At 41.5% G+C, this 20,136-nt stretch overlaps 1 protein-coding gene across 2 annotated transcripts in view; it reads left to right on the forward strand.

The window, feature by feature from the left end:
* The window catches only part of LOC126354004 (intermembrane lipid transfer protein VPS13D), a 488,122-nt gene that overhangs the window by 401,551 nt on the left and 66,435 nt on the right, over positions 1 to 20,136 (forward strand). For both annotated transcript variants that reach the window (XM_050003313.1, XM_050003314.1), the window contains one exon: positions 13,747 to 13,943. In XM_050003313.1, coding sequence (XP_049859270.1) covers positions 13,747 to 13,943 — 197 coding nt within the window. The remainder of the gene's footprint in view (positions 1 to 13,746; positions 13,944 to 20,136) is intronic.

The following is a 20,136-nucleotide window of genomic DNA, read 5'->3' on the forward strand; positions in this document are numbered from 1 at the left end:
TTACAACTTACCTTTACAGGCCTTCAATATAATCTCCATTTTTGCTTATGACAGCTTCCCAATGTTTGATTTGTGACAACATCAGTTACTGTGAAAGTTGCTGGTGCAACAGACAAAAGATGAATCGCTGGTTTAGCAAAGGATATTTATTGTTCCGGTGTGTTGTTATGTGTATTTTTCTTTGTATTTACATTGGTTAAGACTTGGTGCTTAATAAAGTCATGTGTTCTGTACTTTTCATGTCTAAAATTTATATGTAGTTATTTCTGCTCTTCTAATTACCCATAGTGGTGACCCAATGTGATTCCTTGAGGAGGAGTTCCTGAACTGAGATGTTCTGTATTGTCAATGTCAAACTTCCGCAACTCTAGTCTAAGTGCCCATTCTCATGGTTCATACACAGAGTGCATCTTTCAACAACATGCAGTTCACGACAGTTAAGAAAGTACATAATTTTTGCGCATTTAGAGGGAGCAGTGATAGAAGAAATAGAAGATGTTCTTTTGCAACATTGCTACACATCACTAAAGGAGATGCTTATGCAACACTATACATTGTCGCCAGTGCTTCAACTGCAGAAAGTGTTTGATGACGAGCAGCTAGGTCACTGATATGCTCTCAAATGTTGTGAGCCAATATGTTATGCATGCTATGGTTGGTATTTGCGCAGTCATTGTAGGCATTGGCAGAGAAAGCTGACTTGGTAGCGAACATCCTGTCTGAAGTGCCAGTAGGTGCTAAAATTGAGATTATGACTGACAACAGTCACAAAACAAGCATTGAAGTAGCAAGTGCTAACACAAGCACCAAAATTTGTATGATCAGTTCAGATGTTCCAGTGCAGGAGGAAGAGTGGAACAGTTAGAAAATCAAATTGCACACCTAAACCTGAGGCTATGAGCACAGCAATGCAAATTCCAATGCTGCTATTGATATACTCCTGAAGAGTGGACCAGGCACCAGAAAGGTTATGAGCATAGATTTAAAGTGACTGCTGATGAATGGAGCTGGTGTCTCTGACATTTTTGAGACCTAGTTCACCAGTGCACCAGTATGTGCTGTTATCCAAATGCTGTAGATGAACCTTAGAGGACTGTGACATTTGTCATCAACAATGTGTGTGTTACAGCTGAAGGATGAAAGGCAGCATGCAAACACAACTCTGTTGACATTGCACTGGTCACAGAGGTTATTCTTATACAGTTGCATCTCCAGTAGAAATTTCCATGTTGATTCCAGGTCCCAAACAGCTGAGTGTTGCACCTGCCACACCGACACAGCATACAATCACCACAGTGAATGATTTGTTCCTTGAAACATATGGTGAACAGAGAATGACATTTGATTACGGTGCCCACTATGAAGCTACTTGGATATTTATTATCACTCATTTTTGCTGACCCTGTACTCGATGTGGATTTTTCCTCTCATTTCTGTCTATTGCCAAATTTAGCTAACTATTGTTTCATTACTTTGTGCCACAGTGCCAATCCATCCACTGGGTCATATATGTAGGTAAATGGGGAGTCAGTTGTCCCCTACAACATTATAGAAACCAACCGAGTCTGATACACGGTGCCGAAAGAAACTGCTACTACAGTAGATGACAGCAATCTTTTTTGCCACTACTTCAAGAATTTCCAGCACTCACCGGTATGATTGCCACCAACAAGAAGTATTGTCACTTGACAATGCACCATATCCACACACCATTCGGTCAACGTGGGGGATTTCCACCTCACATTCTCCTGGCAGCGCAAGCAGGGCTCAAAGAGCTGTTGAAAGCAGGTATTGTGACTTGAACAGATAGGCATTGGGAATCTCCACTACACATAGTATGCATAAGAGATTGCTCCAGGCAATGATGCAGGGATTACATGACACTTGTGCCCGCCTACAATTTCCGATCGTTACCCTGCGCCTCAAGTGACTGAGTTTAACAGTGCCATCACTCATGCTTAGGTCAGTTGTACAAAGGCATTTTTGTAAATTCTGATAGGGCCAGGGAACATTCAAGAACCTGCTGCAGTAACACGTTTTGGACTTTTTCAGTATAAATTTGTCTTGTGGTTTGATAAATGCCTTGCAGACATGGCAGTGTTTTATGCATGTATAGCTGTGTGGGTTGCCATTTCTATTCTTCTACATGGATGATATCCTTATGTTTTCATCTGAAGTTTAGGAGCATCTGTCTCACTTGAGACAGCTTTTTCAGCACCTTCAGGAGTATGGTATAGTCATTAATACTGTGGAGTGTGTTTTCGGCAAATGAGAGGGGCAGTTTTTTTTTTTTTTTTTTTTTTTTTTTGTCTCATCAGTCGGTCTATCACCACTTCCTGAACATGTGGTAGCAGTGGAAGATATGCCTTTGCCAGCAATCAGATGATGATTGTCTAGTTTTCTGGGAATGTTAAATTACTAAAGTGACAACTTTCAGGGCTGGCAAGTCAGCAGGAACCAATTATTGCACTGCTCTCAGGCAAGCATACAACCAGCAGCTGGAAGGTCCTTGGACTTTGGCGATTGAAGCGGCATTTGATAAAGTCAAGCAATGTTTGGCACAAGCAGCACAGCTGGCTCGCCCACACATTAGTGCCCCATTGACTGTAATGGATGTGAACCAAAATACAATTGGCACAGCATTGCAGCAGAGAATGGATGATTGATGACAGCCTCTTGGCTTTTACTAACAGAACATTACACCGTAACAGAAGAAATGGGGTGCTGTTGATATCAAGTCATTGGTGATCTACACAGCCATTAAACATTTTTGATTATGTGTGCAAGGAATAAATTTTACAATTTTACTGACCGAAAACCACTAATTTGCTTCTTCCAGTGTGCGACAGATCGTGGCTAACGTCGGCAGTGTAAGTAAGTGAGATATATAATGCAATTTACAATTCTTGTGCATCACATTTCAGGTAGAAACAGCATTGCCACAGGTTGCCTGTCACAAAATAGTGCCAGCTTACAGGCGGTGCCTGAGCTGAGATAGAGGCCAAGCAACAAAAAGACACAGTACTGCACAACTTGTTCAAAAATGAACACACAGCTCTGTAGTCATGACACATTTTTGTTCCATATCGTGTCATGAGTACCTGCTGTGATACATCCCAAGCAAACAACGCTTGTACATTCCCACAGAATTTTGGCTCATCTGGGCATCCAAGCAACAGCAACGTTAGTGGCAAGCTAGGTGGTGTGGTCCACAATCCAGAAGGACTGCTGAGATTTGGCACACTCTTGCCTCAGTTGCCAGTGCAGCAAAGTTGGCAGATATTCCTTACAACTGGCTGCAGATTTTGCAACCCCAGAAGCAAGATTTCTTACACATGTGTGTGGACGTAGTAGGATCGTTACCCTACTCAGATGGTCACTGCTATCTAGTTTCTGTAATGGATCATTTCTTGAGGTGGCCGAAGCTGTTACCATATCAGACATCCCCACAGAAGCAGATGCAAAGACATTGGTGCGTATATGGTTTTCAAGGTCTGGGACTCCTCAAACCGTCACAGCTAACTGCAGACACCAGTTTGAGTCACAGCTGTTTAACGAGCTTCTTCAGCTATGCAACTGCAAGTACCTTCCCATTATTATCTTCCATATCACCAGTAATGGAATGGTGGACTGGTTCCATCACTTGCGAAAGGCAGCACTGGTGGGTTACTCATACATGTGGACAGATGCCTTGCTACTGGAATTGTTAGGACTGCGCACAATACTAAAGGAGGATCTGCAGTGTTTGCCAACTCATCTAGTTTGTGTCAAGCAATTGTGTGTACCAGGACAACTCATTGTTCCAGCACCACTTCAGTTGACCACTCCAGAAACAATGACAGAGTTTACACGGCACTTCAGGTACCATATGAGACGTTTGCATTCAGGTCCACCTGTCAGGTACAGAGAGAGGTATGTTTTCATCCCTAGAGACCTGCTTACATGATCACATTTGTGGCTCAGAGATGATACTGAGCACCCACTGTTACACCTTCCAATATACTGGTCCCGACAGAGTGCTTTTGAAAGAGAAGAATACCTTAAAAATTGACCCAAATGGCAGGTGTGAAACATTTTCATGAAGCAGCCAAAGCATGCCTACCTGTATAAGGATGAACTTCCACAGCACCATCCCATTGATTTTTTCATGAGTTAAAAAGAAAGAAGAAATATATTTAGAAAGTTTTGAAATGAAATATGGCTATAAAGAAGAATTAACCATTTTTCTTCATAAGGTGAATTGGACTGACAGACTTAAGAAGATGCAGGTAGAAAGAAGATTATTGGAAGTGATCAGAAAGAGGGATAAAGCTTGGCTGGGCCTTATACTGCACAGGAATTTTCTGCAACAAACATTTATAGAGGGAAAAGTGAAAAGAATGAGAGGAAGAGGTAGGAAGAGAATTAGAGATGGATAACATTATAAGAGGATGAACATACAAACAGATGAAGGAAGAACAAGACTTGATGGAGAGCCTCCGGTTGAAACTTATCATAAGATAGATACACAAAATAATAATAATAAGAATTTATTTAACCTCAGTAACAACTCCTCCATATTTTATTAAATTTTTGCTTCAGTTGCATAAAATATATATTTCATACACTATTTTTCAATGGGCCATTCATGAATGGGCAGTATTAGAATGGTTATCTCTGTGAATTAATGATTTGTTCAACTAATCTCATTCATAGATTTTGTTTGTTGTGAAATAAAATTGATATTTTTTTTAGGATTGTCAGAATAGTAAGAAAGCTAAAAACCACAACCTGTTTTGTTGTGCTCACAGACTTGAGAAATATTTTGTAATATAACCCTTAAGAAAATGTTGATGTATAATCAGTATGAAGTAGACACATGCTTTGATGATCTAACAATATGGTTTTAAATGATCTAACAATATGATTTTAATTTTACATTATCGAGAAAGAACTTACTTGTGTCATCATATTGTATAGCAGTGTGCTCATATTTTTCCTCTGGGTCGTCATTGAACAGTGATTAGTGATGGTGCCTGTTGTCTTCTAGAATGTTCCAAAGTCCAGACTGAATTAATGGAAAAACACAAATTATGAAGAAGATGAAATATTTGAATTTCTGTATAATGTTTTGAAATATTGTGTCACTAGTTGAAAGCAAAAACTGAAATAAATAAACTAAAAAGAAAAAGAAATTACTTAAATTACTCGGTAAATTAAACTGGTTACTTGGCCAGGGTGGCAGCACCATCATGTTTATGCCCAAGAAGCAGGAAGGACAAGCAATAAAAGCTTATATTCCAGTGGTCTTAGAAGTAGAGCACTGTCCCACTACATCGGAAACAGTGCATGCAGTATATCTTATCTTGGTTGTGTCTGTAAAACTACGTTCCCCAGTCTTCCACAGCTGTGTCAGTTGAGTCATTATCTGCTATTTCAGTTGCAAACGGCAAAACCAATTCTTTGTTTCAATCGATTCCAACTGATTTTATTACATTTTTAGTTTCTTTATCTGTAGAACTGTCTTTCCTCCTACAGTTATCACATACTCTCTTGGCATGTGGCGCATGATCTTCGAAGTTTCATAATGTTTCATCAGTATAAGCTTCTATCACAGCAGCAAATATAAACTGACTGTGTGATCTAATGGGTATTGTGTTTAGGTAGTAATACTAAGGTCCCAGGTTTGATTCCTGTTGACAAACTCAAATTTTTGTGTGGTGGAGAGGTCTTGAAGGAAATCCATTCAGCCTTGTGCGATCAACTGATTGAATATAAAATCAGCAAAATTGACACACAAGCTGCTAGGGTAACATTATATTGAGTGACTTGCTCTAGGCCAGATGACACACAACATTTGTTTATTAGCATCAGGAACCATCGCCTGTTATTTTTTGGTTTAGAGTACAAGATACCTGATGCATTATGAATAAGGATCTTATTTTTTGCAAGACTTCAGAGTACTATTGTAGGATTTAGGTCTGGATGGTATGATGGTATAAGGGAGGAACGCATTTTCTTGCTAAAGCTTGTCATTGGAAGTAACAGGAGAAGATTGCTACTCCTTAAGTAATGACAAAAGTTTCTCTTTCCATGGCTCTATATATTTTTTAATTTTTTCTGACCATTTCAGTATGATAAAATCAATTTTCCTGTTGTAGTCATAGAAGAGAAGTGTTCATTAAGCGAAACTCTGCATTCACAAAAGTGGCATTGCACACTGTCTCTATGCAACATTTATTCACAGTGTGACATTTATGAATCCACTGTTCATCTAAACTAACCACCGGCTGTTTTAATTCTGATGCTACATCTTCCCCCCCCCCCCCCCCCCCAAAAAAAAAAAAAAAAAAAAAAAAAAAAAAAAAAAAAAAAAAAAAAAAAAAGCCTACTTGAAAACTGTATAGCTGGAACAATTTTTCTCAGTTTTTTTGCTAATTTGGAAGTCCATTTCTGTGTGACAAAACTGTGAAGTTTTTACAAAGATTATATTTCCTTTCACGATACATAAATTTACAGAAATTGCTGTCTTTGGTAACACATTTCTCTCTATCCTCAATGAAATATTTATTGTGTGCCTATTACTTATTATAATGAAAAACTCGGTTGTTGACAATATAATGTAAATGTATTAAAAATAAAGATTCCAAGACTTACCAAGCGGGAAAGCGCTGGCAGACAGGCACATGAACAAAACACACAAACACACACACAGAATTACAAGCTTTCGCAACTGGCAGTTGCTTCGTCAGGAAGGAAGGAAGGAGAGGGAAAAATGAAAGGGTGTGGGTTTTAAGGGAGAGGGTAAGGAGTCATTCCAATCCCGGGAGCGGAAAGACTTCCCTTAGGGGAAAAAAAGGACAGGTGTACACTCGCACACACACACACACACACATATCCATCCGCACATACACAGACACAAGCAGACATATTTAAAGGCAAAGAGTTAAGGGCAGAGATGTCAGTCGAGGCGGAAGTACAGAGGCAAAGAAGTTGTTGAAAGACAGGTGAGGTATGAGCGGCGGCAACTTGAAATTAGCGGAGGTTGAGGCCTGGCGGATATCGAGAAGAGAGGATATACTGAAGGGCGAGTTCCCATCTCCGGAGTTCGGATAGGTTGGTGTTGGTGGGAAGTATCCAGATAACTCGGACGGTGTAACACTGTGCCAAGATGTGCTGGCCGTGCATCAAGGCATGTTTAGCCACAGGGTGATCCTCATTACCAACAAACACTGTCTGCCTGTGTCCATTCATGCGAATGGACAGTTTGTTGCTGGTCATTCCCACATAGAAAGCATCACAGTGCAGGCAGGTCAGTTGGTAAATCACGTGGGTGCTTTCACATGTGGCTCTCCCTTTGATTGTGTACACCTTCCGGGTTACAGGACTGGAGTAGGTGGTGGTGGGAGGGTGCATAGGACAGGTTTTACACCGGGGGCGGTTGCAAGGGTAGGAGCCAGAGGGTAGGGGAGGTGGTTTGGGGATTTCATAGGGATGAACCAAGAGGTTACGAAGGTTAGGTGGACGGCGGAAAGACACTCTTGGTGGAGTGGGGAGGATTTCATGAAGGATGGATCTCATTTCGGGGCAGGATTTTAGGAAGTCGTATCCCTGCTGGAGAGCCATATTCAAGGTCTGATCCAGTCCTGGGAAGTATTCTGTTACAAGTGGGGCACTTTTGGGGTTCTTCTGTGAGAGGTTCTGGGTTTGAGGGGATGAGGAAGTGGCTCTGGTTATCTGCTTCTGTACCAGGTTGGGAGGGTAGTTGCGGGATGCGAAAGCTGTTTTCAGGTTGTTGGTGTAATGGTCGAGGGATTCAGGACTGGAGCAGATTCGTTTGCCACGAAGGCCTAGGCTGTAGGGAAGGGACCGTTTGATATGGAATGGGTGGCAGCTGTCATAATGGAGGTACTGTTGCTTGTTGGTGGGTTTGATGTGGACGGATGTGTGCAGCTGGCCATTGGACAGATGGAGGTCAACATCTAGGAAAGTGGCATGGGATTTGGAGTAGGACCAGGTGAATCTGATGGAACCAAAGGAGTTGAGGTTGGAGAGGAAATTCTGGAGTTGTTCTTCACTGTGAGTCCAGATCATGAAGATGTCATCAATAAATCTGTACCAAACTTTGGGTTGGCAGGCTTGGGTAACCAAGAAGGCTTCCTCTAAGCGACCCATAAATAGGTTGGCATACGAGGGGGCCATCCTGGTACCCATGGCTGTTCCCTTTAATTGTTGGTATGTCTGGCCTTCAAAAGTGAAGAAGTTGTGGGTCAGGATGAAGCTGGCTAAGGTGACGAGGAAAGAGGTTTTAGGTAGGGTGGCAGGTGATCGGCGTGAAAGGAAGTGCTCCATTGCAGCAAGGCCCTGGGCGTGCGGGATATTTGTGTATAGGGAAGTGGCATCAATGGTTACCAGGATGGTTTCTGGGGGTAACAGACTGGGTACGGATTCCAGGCGTTCGAGAAAGTGGTTGGTGTCTTTGATGAAGGATGGGAGACTGCATGTAATGGGTTGAAGGTGTTGATCTACGTAGGCAGAGATGCGTTCTGTGGGGGCTTGGTAACCAGCTACAATGGGGCGGCCAGGATGTTTGGGTTTGTGAATTTTAGGAAGTAGGTAGAAGGTAGGAGTGCGAGGTGATGGTGGGGTGAGGAGTTTGATGGAGTCAGGTGAAAGGTTTTGTAGGGGGCCTAAGGTTCTGAGGATTCCTTGAAGCTCCGCCTGGACATCAGGAATGGGATTACTTCGGCAAACTTTGTATGTAGAGTTGTCTGAAAGCTGACGCAGTCCCTCAGCCACATACTCCCGACGATCAAGTACCACAGTCGTGGAACCCTTGTCAGCCGGAAGAATGATGATGGATCGGTCAGCTTTCAGATCACGGATAGCCTGGGATTCGGCTGTGGTGATGTTGGGAGTAGGATTAAGGTTTTTCAAGAAAGATTGAGAGGCAAGGCTGGAAGTGAGAAATTCCTGGAAGGTTTGGAGAGGGTGATTTTGAGGAAGAGGAGGTGGGTCCCGCTGTGATGGAGGACGGAACTGTTGCAGGCAGGGTTCAATTTGGATAGTGTCTTGGGGAGTTGGATCATTAGGAGTGGGATCAGGATTGTTTTTCTTCGTGGCAAAGTGATATTTCCAGCAGAGACTACGAGTGTAGGACAGTAAATCCTTGACAAGGGCAGTTTGGTTGAACCTGGGAGTGGGGCTGAAGGTGAGGCCTTTGGATAGGACAGAGGTTTCGGATTGGGAGAGGGGTTTCCTCCAAACCCCTCTCCCAATCCGAAACCTCTGTCCTATCCAAAGGCCTCACCTTCAGCCCCACTCCCAGGTTCAACCAAACTGCCCTTGTCAAGGATTTACTGTCCTACACTCGTAGTCTCTGCTGGAAATATCACTTTGCCACGAAGAAAAACAATCCTGATCCCACTCCTAATGATCCAACTCCCCAAGACACTATCCAAATTGAACCCTGCCTGCAACAGTTCCGTCCTCCATCACAGCGGGACCCACCTCCTCTTCCTCAAAATCACCCTCTCCAAACCTTCCAGGAATTTCTCACTTCCAGCCTTGCCTCTCAATCTTTCTTGAAAAACCTTAATCCTACTCCCAACATCACCACAGCCGAATCCCAGGCTATCCGTGATCTGAAAGCTGACCGATCCATCATCATTCTTCCGGCTGACAAGGGTTCCACGACTGTGGTACTTGATCGTCGGGAGTATGTGGCTGAGGGACTGCGTCAGCTTTCAGACAACTCTACATACAAAGTTTGCCGAAGTAATCCCATTCCTGATGTCCAGGCGGAGCTTCAAGGAATCCTCAGAACCTTAGGCCCCCTACAAAACCTTTCACCTGACTCCATCAAACTCCTCACCCCACCATCACCTCGCACTCCTACCTTCTACCTACTTCCTAAAATTCACAAACCCAAACATCCTGGCCGCCCCATTGTAGCTGGTTACCAAGCCCCCACAGAACGCATCTCTGCCTACGTAGATCAACACCTTCAACCCATTACATGCAGTCTCCCATCCTTCATCAAAGACACCAACCACTTTCTCGAACGCCTGGAATCCGTACCCAGTCTGTTACCCCCAGAAACCATCCTGGTAACCATTGATGCCACTTCCCTATACACAAATATCCCGCACGCCCAGGGCCTCGCTGCAATGGAGCACTTCCTTTCACGCCGATCACCTGCCACCCTACCTAAAACCTCTTTCCTCGTCACCTTAGCCAGCTTCATCCTGACCCACAACTTCTTCACTTTTGAAGGCCAGACATACCAACAATTAAAGGGAACAGCCATGGGTACCAGGATGGCCCCCTCGTATGCCAACCTATTTATGGGTCGCTTAGAGGAAGCCTTCTTGGTTACCCAAGCCTGCCAACCCAAAGTTTGGTACAGATTTATTGATGACATCTTCATGATCTGGACTCACAGTGAAGAACAACTCCAGAATTTCCTCTCCAACCTCAACTCCTTTGGTTCCATCAGATTCACCTGGTCCTACTCCAAATCCCATGCCACTTTCCTAGATGTTGACCTCCATCTGTCCAATGGCCAGCTGCACACATCCGTCCACATCAAACCCACCAACAAGCAACAGTACCTCCATTATGACAGCTGCCACCCATTCCATATCAAACGGTCCCTTCCCTACAGCCTAGGCCTTCGTGGCAAACGAATCTGCTCCAGTCCTGAATCCCTCGACCATTACACCAACAACCTGAAAACAGCTTTCGCATCCCGCAACTACCCTCCCAACCTGGTACAGAAGCAGATAACCAGAGCCACTTCCTCATCCCCTCAAACCCAGAACCTCTCACAGAAGAACCCCAAAAGTGCCCCACTTGTAACAGAATACTTCCCAGGACTGGATCAGACCTTGAATATGGCTCTCCAGCAGGGATACGACTTCCTAAAATCCTGCCCCGAAATGAGATCCATCCTTCATGAAATCCTCCCCACTCCACCAAGAGTGTCTTTCCGCCGTCCACCTAACCTTCGTAACCTCTTGGTTCATCCCTATGAAATCCCCAAACCACCTCCCCTACCCTCTGGCTCCTACCCTTGCAACCGCCCCCGGTGTAAAACCTGTCCTATGCACCCTCCCACCACCACCTACTCCAGTCCTGTAACCCGGAAGGTGTACACAATCAAAGGGAGAGCCACATGTGAAAGCACCCACGTGATTTACCAACTGACCTGCCTGCACTGTGATGCTTTCTATGTGGGAATGACCAGCAACAAACTGTCCATTCGCATGAATGGACACAGGCAGACAGTGTTTGTTGGTAATGAGGATCACCCTGTGGCTAAACATGCCTTGATGCACGGCCAGCACATCTTGGCACAGTGTTACACCGTCCGAGTTATCTGGATACTTCCCACCAACACCAACCTATCCGAACTCCGGAGATGGGAACTCGCCCTTCAGTATATCCTCTCTTCTCGATATCCGCCAGGCCTCAACCTCCGCTAATTTCAAGTTGCCGCCGCTCATACCTCACCTGTCTTTCAACAACTTCTTTGCCTCTGTACTTCCGCCTCGACTGACATCTCTGCCCTTAACTCTTTGCCTTTAAATATGTCTGCTTGTGTCTGTGTATGTGCGGATGGATATGTGTGTGTGTGTGTGTGCGAGTGTACACCTGTCCTTTTTTTCCCCTAAGGGAAGTCTTTCCGCTCCCGGGATTGGAATGACTCCTTACCCTCTCCCTTAAAACCCACACCCTTTCATTTTTCCCTCTCCTTCCTTCCTTCCTGACGAAGCAACTGCCAGTTGCGAAAGCTTGTAATTCTGTGTGTGTGTTTGTGTGTTTTGTTCATGTGCCTGTCTGCCAGCGCTTTCCCGCTTGGTAAGTCTTGGAATCTTTATTTTTAATATATTTTTCCCATGTGGAAGTTTCTTTCTGTTTTATTTATATAATGTAAATGGATAGATAAAAAAATCAACTTACCAAGTGACAGCAGGAGAACACACTGGTTGTTGGGGGCTGTCCCCAACAGTCAATAAAGTTCCTCATCCCGTCTGGTAAGTCTCCCCTGACCTGAGGTTCTGTGTGACTTTTCCTGTATCCCTTTTCCTAAACCTCTCCAGTCTTTTTCCTTCACCCTTCTTCCTTCCCCTTCAACTCTTCTGCCAGAAAAAGGAGCCACTGGCTCCAAAAGCTTGTAATAGTTAAACATTTTTGTGTGTGTGTTCTCCTGCCACCACTTGGTGAGTAGATTTTTTTATATTACTTACTCTGCTTTACAGCAGATACTTGAATCCTGCTCTATTCAGCATTGTGTCCTTCCTTCCATAATTCGCATACCACTGACTTGCTTACTCTGTTGGCACTGTCATGCCTTTCTTTTTTTCACTCTCAGTAAAATTTGGCCATTAACAGCAAGCTGTGGCAGCTTACTGCAAAGGTATTTTTCATACTTGCACTCTGAGATAACAATACATGCTACTTTAAATTGGAATGGACTGGACCTTGTCACGTGAGCAAGTTAGTTTACACTGTGGCTGGGAAACCAGTTTGCTTACCGATTAACGCCTACCTCCTGTCTTGTTTATCAAAACTATGTGATACTAATTAACTGAAGAAGAGAGAATGATGACACAAATGAACAACACCTTAAATAGTGATATATTAACAGACGCACCACATAGTACTGGTTTTCTTTTTCTTCTTAAAACACTGTCAGTTTAAATCTTCATGTGATGGTTAACTCTTATACAGGGTGATCAAAAAGTCAGTATAAATTAGAAAACTGAATAAATCACGGAATAATGTAGATAGAATGGTACAAATTGACACACATGCTTGGAATGACATGGGGTTTTATTAGAACCAAAAAAATACAAAAGTTCAGAAATGTCTGACAGATGGCGCTTCATCTGATCAGAAAGCAATAATTAGCATAACAAAGTAAGACAAAGCAAAGATGATGTTCTTTACAGGAAATGCTCAATATGTCCACCATCATTTCTCAACAATAGCTGTAGTCGAGAAATAATGTTGTGAGCAGCACTGTAAAGCATGTCCGGAGTTGTGGTGAGGCATTGGCGTCGAATGTTGTCTTTCAGCATTCCTAGAAATGTTGGTCGATCATGATACACTTGCGACTTCAGGTAACCCCAAAGCCAATAATCGCATGGATGGAGATCTGGGGACTTGGGAGGCCAAGCATGACAAAAGTGGCGGCTGAGCACACGATCATCACCAAACAACGTGCGCAATAGATCTTTCACACGTCTAGCAATACGGGGTGGTTTTAATAAAACCCCATGTCATTCCAAGCATGTGTGTCAATTTTTATCATTCTATCTGCATTATTCCATGGTTTATTAAGTTTTGAAATTTGTACTGACTTTTTGATCACCTGGTACTTTAAAACATTCTCTAAAGTTGTTCTTAAGTAGGTCCAGAAAAAGAGTAATCAACATCTTGAATTGTTATGTTTTGATATTAGCAACAGTAGGAAACAAGCTATCAGTAGTTTAGTAGCTTGTACTTTGATTGTGGGATAATTCATTTAATACACCACCAGTTTTACAAATCTTCTATAGCATTGCTTAATACAGAGGAAAGCTCTTTAATACTTTGCTCATATTCAGATGTAGACACTCTAATATCTCCTCTTATCTCATTAGTTCATTTGTTCCTGCTTGAAAATGTGTAATTACTGCAAATTATGCCTTTATGGTAGGTAATCATGTCCTACCTAGATATATATGGAGATTAATAATCCATTTCCATTCCTTATTTTAGGGAATGAGGTTGTTCTGGGACCACCACAGCCAGTATGTCATCAGTTGACAGTTACAGGTATACCTATAGAGCAGGCTGTTGGCAGGCAAAAGTTGCGCCCAGGTTCTGGATTTTTGGCAGTCAACGTTCTCATGGATGGACCCACAACTGTCTTGCAAATAAGTGATCTGAAGGAGAAGCAGTCATATCACATTCTTGTAAGTACTGATTTCTGCAACTATTAGGTAGACATTAAATATTACTCCAGTGTTTTCTGTATGACCTTTGAATTACGCCTCACATATTTGCATTGAATAATGCACTGCTTGACAATTGCAAAGGAACAGGGACATTCTTGGACAAGAGTAATAACAGACGTCATGCGGAGTAGTCGCGTGGTTTGAGGCGCCATGTCACAGACTGCGAGGCTGCTCCCCCTGGAGGTTCAAATCCTCCCTCAGGCGCGCGCGCGCGTTTGTGTGTGTGTGTGTGTGTGTGTGTGTGTTTGTGTGTGTGTGTGTGTGTTTGTGTGTGTGTGTGTGTGTGTGTGTGTGTGTGTGTGTGTGTGTGTGTTGTGCTTAGCAGAAGTTAGTTTAAGTAGTGTGTAAGTCTAGGGATCAATGACATCAGCAGTTTGATTCCATAGGAATTCACACACATTTGACATTTGAGAATAACAGGTAATGATGAACAACATGAAACACTTTACATACATAACAGAAGTGAAGTGGTATATTTATAACAAAAAATGGTACAGATTTTGTCATATGGAAAGCAGGGTAACAGACACATGTAATGTTCTTGTTTGACACAGGTCAGACTCCCAACATACAGGTCGATATTGGACTCGCCATTTATTCATGCTGGCTACCGAACTTTTTTCTTTGGGGATGTCCCCCACTCTTCTGTCAAGGCAACTTATTTTCACCTGGTGTCAGACAGTGGAACTACTAATTTTTTATCATACTGCATGAGTGCACTGATTAATGAACATACCTATGATTTTTCAGCATCCTGCAATCTGGAAGTTACAGAAATTGGAGACTAAAGTCTATGCTTAAGTACTCCACATGGCATCCATATCAGTAACTCACAGGATGATATCACTGCACACACACACACACACACACACACACACACACACACACACACACGCACGCACATGCACACACACGCAAGAATCCATTGCAAGAACATATTCTGGAAGATAGTTGGTCCCTGAATACATATCAAATTTAAGAATTTCTGTACTGACCTCAAGTTTCATTTAATAATTTAATAAAAAAAAATTCCTGGCATTCTATTAATTGGGATGGTAGGCTAGAAAATTTGGAAAGAGAAATCGAGAGGTTTAAGTTAGTTATAATGAGGATTAGTAAGTTTGGTGGCAGGATTAACAGGACTTCTGGTTGGGTGAGAACAGACAGGGTCACTGAGAGCCAGGGCTGGTCCCGTATCAAAATACAGCAGTCCAATTTTATTGTTATTTTAAACATAGCATAACTTGAGGTGTACTGTAGATACACAAAAAGTGCTTATTGGATTGAAATAAAGAATAAATACATAACTAAGTCACATTAATGTGAACACCTATCAAAAACCTGAATAATCACCTTTTGCAGCATGGGCATGCAAGAAGAGTGTTAGTGAGGTTCTTAAAGGTACCGAGGATATTACAAATGAGCTAAATGAGTGGTCTCATAGATTCTCAATTGGGTTTAAACCTGGGGTGTTTAGTGGCCAGAGGAGTACAGTAAACTCATCTCGTTGCTCTTTGAACTATGCATCTACATTACCAAGTGAGTGACATGTTGCATTGTCTCCTGCTAGATACCATTGTGTTGAGGAAAAACAAACTGCATGTAGGCGTACCATTGATAGCCTGTGGTGATACATGACCCTGTTGATAGCCTCTTTGTTCATCTGGGTGGTCAGTTGTGCAACAGTTGCATGTCTGTTTGTCCATACACACCTCCAGAGCCATTGTTCACCCCATCATCTATGGCCCATGGTGCTCTACAGTTGCCTTGGCGCCAGTTTTGGATAGTGTCATTTGGCCATGCATGGTATACTTCAACCACAGCAGCTCATTAACAGTTTACAAACTTAGCCATCTTGGAAATGCCTCCACCCTTGGCTAGAAAGCCAATGATCATGCCTTCTTGAATGTTAGATAAGTCTCTCTGTTTCCACAATGTGACAATGATTGCACTGCCCCCCCCCCCCCCCCCCCCCTTTTCAAACGTGCTGTATGTGCCCTGCACTGCTATAGCAACCACTTGCCATCTGTGAGTGATTATTGCACGTTGACATCAAACATAGGCAGTGATGAAAGTGATCGATTAATGTGACTGGACCATGTATAATTTCATGTCAAATGCTAAATGTAAGTTCACAAATGGAGTTTATACTAAGGTATTGTATATTGAACGAGATATTGCCAGTGGAATTCGAGCAGAATAACTGTTTTTCATTATTCAGTAGCTCTGGTAGTATACACAAGTATATCATCAAGCCATTATTAACAGCACTAAGCTCAGTTGCATGTTGGAAATTACCTGCTTCAGGCATGAAATTTTTTTCCAATCACATTATCTGCATTCACATTTCTGATTTCCACATGTTCTCAGTCAAAAAGAATAGATCGAAGTGGCTACAAATTGAAATAATATTTTAAAATATATTCATGATATTGATTATATTTAATTGTAATAATTTCATAGAAAGAAAACAGTGTGTAGCACACTTGCATGATGTGTTATTGCTAAGAGTGTGCTCTGAATTTCATATTCATTTTGCTGTGAAGTCATCCAACACCATTATTACAATACACAGTTTTCTTCATCCCAGTTCAAGTTTAAAAATGCGTTATTGGGCATTGCTTTGTTGATATAAATGTTCAAGGTCATGCTCTCTGTTATTTCAGAAAATTGGAAATAGTCATTGTGATTCACCTTGTGCAATGTTCTGTTACAAACAGTATAATTTGGAATGTAGTAAAATACAAAGTAATCACAAACCATGTCTCCAGTTTTCTACTGTAGCTTTTAAAGAACTAGTATACCAATCGAGTGATGAATGAGTGTGTGAATACAAAGGTAAAAAATATTGAGAAAGTATACCAGCATCATGTTACTTTCTTTCAGTTGGAGATTGAAAGAATAGTAATATAAATATTGATTTGAAAAGTAGTGAGGTAGACAGTTGTCAGGAAACTAAGAGCACAACAGCTAGGGAACTGGATGGTAGCTCAACCTACATCTAAATAAAAATTGAGAAAAGTGATCTGACTGATAAACTTACAAGTTCTGTTTCAGATGTTACTAAGCAATGAATTATCATGAAATGTATATATGTGCCATTTAATTTCTTTTAAAAATTTATTTAACTTACTTCACTCTAAAACAAAATGTTTGGTGCCAATAACACTGTGATGTGAAGTGTTCTATCCCTGCTCATTTCCTTGGGTTTCCACACATTTCAGAAAGCAGCTGTCAACACGCTCACATGTAAGTGGCAGTGAGTCGTGCAACAGGTAGCATATTGTAACCCACTTGCCTATAACACTTTCAATGGCATTTTGTGACCCATCATTCAGCAGATGTTTGGAACACAGCATCCAAGCTTGGTTGCCTTGCCAAATTATTCAGTTGCCAAGGACCTCATATCTGTGAGACACTGTTGATCTGAGAATTTTTAATGCCAGGTGGAGTACTGAATAACATTTCTGTTTCACCTGTTATCAATGGAATGTGCAAATCTACACATTCATTCAGAAATGAGTTTGAAATGTTAAGCTTATGCATCGTACTCTAGAGGTATAAAGGTTACAAAGAAATTTATTCAAAGTTGGAGGTATGAAGTGTTTTCAAGTATTTAATTTCTTCCTTTAAATGTGTTGTGACATCATTATGGTATTCATTGGTAAATAATGCGAATGCTTCAGTGACCTGATTGTCAATCGTCTGTGAGTATTACTGTAAAAACCCAAAAAATTCATCTAAAATTCTCACTGTTTCTTATTGGCTTTCAAGTTAGACACTACATTGTCAGTAATGATGTAAATTACATTTATCTCAAATAAATATTCTGAATTCATGTCTGTCACTTAATTCCTGTTTTCATCATGGCATGATATCCTTTTTTTTAATTGTGCACCTGCGGAAATTCAGAATCACTCACAATGCCTCAATTTTTGCAAAAATATTTTAAGTCATTTAATAACTTCTCTACTTCAACATCAGTGGTGATATTTCTAAACACCCCATGCCACAGAACCTGTTGCAGCTGATTAATTTAACTTCTGAGAGTTCAGAAGCAACAGCAGTTTTATCCAAGTTGGCTGCAATTGGTTTTACAGCTTCAACCTGAGCACTCCTACAGAAATCAGACATGGAGTAAAATGAACTTCCAATACCTAGTTTCAGAAATTTCAATCATTGTGGACTGCAAATTTCCCTGAAGAAAGTATCTGCTTCATGTCAAGTCTCGGCTGAATGTGCTCTGTATGAGCCAATGGCATGTACAGACAGAAAACTTTGCAAGAGGGTCCCATGGAAAAAAAATTGTCCCGGCTCTTTTGCAAGTCGCACAGGCAACTGCTTCTTATAATGTTATTCTGTTATCATAACTTTGTCCACTGCAGTCACTGTTAGACATTGAGCATTTCAAAAGTATTGATTCTATTTAAATGTGTGGTAGTAAGTCCTCTTTTCTAATTATAATCTAAAAATTCCAAGAACCATTCAGTTACCTCATATGCATCAGTTCCCTTACAGAAGTAAAAATAATGCAGGATGAATGTTGTCTTTTCAGCATGATTTGAATTGGGAGTTGCATCAACAATAATTGAATAATAGTACTCATTTTCTCTTGTTCCAAGATGGCATTCCTGATGTTATGGGCACAACTAGAAATAAATTCATTCCTAGTATCACTTTACAGATGATATGCTTGTAAATGCTTATAGCTTCTTGTCCATCTCTGACTTTGCTAATGTGTTTTGCAAGAACTGGATCATAGTGATTCAATAGTTTTAATATTCTGAGAAAACTCCAGCTTTACTAATATGGACCCTGAAGGCCAAGCCTCTTTGACAAAGAAATAATGTCTCATAAAGTAACATGAGAGTTCCCATGTAAATTGATTGTCCCTAGAATAAACAAAAGAAGAACATTACCTCTTTACTTCCAAGCATCAGTATGATCAATGTTACTCCTTTCCTGTCATTTCATTTCTTCCTTTTACAGTTCTTTTATGACAACTTCTCATATATAGGAATAGAAATATTTTTTGTTTTTACTCTTGAATGCAAAATATTTTCTATGTAATTTTTGTAAATCATCTTGGAACGAAGTGTGTTATATTTGAATGTTGTCGTCAACCCTACCAAATTATCATGACATTTCACAGTTGTTGCCAGGCACATTTGTTGGGAAAATATTTTGTTAAGATTTCCAACAATATTTAAAGAAAGTGGATTTTGGACCCCAACACAAGGTGGTGTTGGTGGATTATGTCTAAAGAAAATATTGTGCTTGCAAGTTTAAACATAAAATAGAATTGTATTCAGTATGTCTGGAAGAATGATATAAGTGAAGAACTGAAGTGTAAAGCAAAGATGTAGTAGATGAGCAGTGCTGGTGCTGGGGCAATGTTCCTCTATTTACTGTATGATAAAAAATTATTATACAATATCAAACAATGGAAACTCCAGGTAGAAATATCAATAACATAGGAAAAGACAGACTGCTTCTTACTGTAAAGAAGACACTTCTAGCTGCAGACAGGAACAGTTAAAAAGACACTCACATGCAGCTTTTGATCACAGCCTTCATCATTTAAAAACCACCACACACACACACACACACACACACACACACACACACACACACACACACACAAGCAAGCTCACCTCATACACACACAACCACCAACTTCAGCATCTCGGACCAGAATGCATCACCACATGGGATGCAAGCAGCAGTCTGGAGGGGGTGGGGAAACAGAAGGGGAAGGGATATAGGGTATGGGTGGGCAGAGAGATGAATGCTGTCTGAAGGAATGTGCATGGACTAGATTGTCAACAGGTGTGGTGTCAGGAAGTTGTGGGCAGAGAGGTGGGGAAAAGTGAGCAAAAAGGAAAGGAGTGGGGAAAGATGGGCTGATGCATTGGCAGAGGGCTGCAAATAAACAGGGTAGGAGAATGATAGGACAGGAGAGATGGAAACTTTTGGGTGGAGGGTGTGGGGACAGTATGTTACCATAGGTTGGGACTAGGGTAATTACAAGAGCAGAGAATGTGTTGTAAGGATAACTCCCCCCTGCTTGATTATGAAAAGCCATTCATCCTGTGGACAGCTCACGGGTAATCATACCAATACAAAAATCTTTACAGTGATTGTGGCAGAG

Source organism: Schistocerca gregaria, chromosome 3 (assembly GCF_023897955.1).
Source record: "Schistocerca gregaria isolate iqSchGreg1 chromosome 3, iqSchGreg1.2, whole genome shotgun sequence".
Taxonomy (NCBI): Eukaryota; Metazoa; Arthropoda; class Insecta; order Orthoptera; family Acrididae; genus Schistocerca; species Schistocerca gregaria.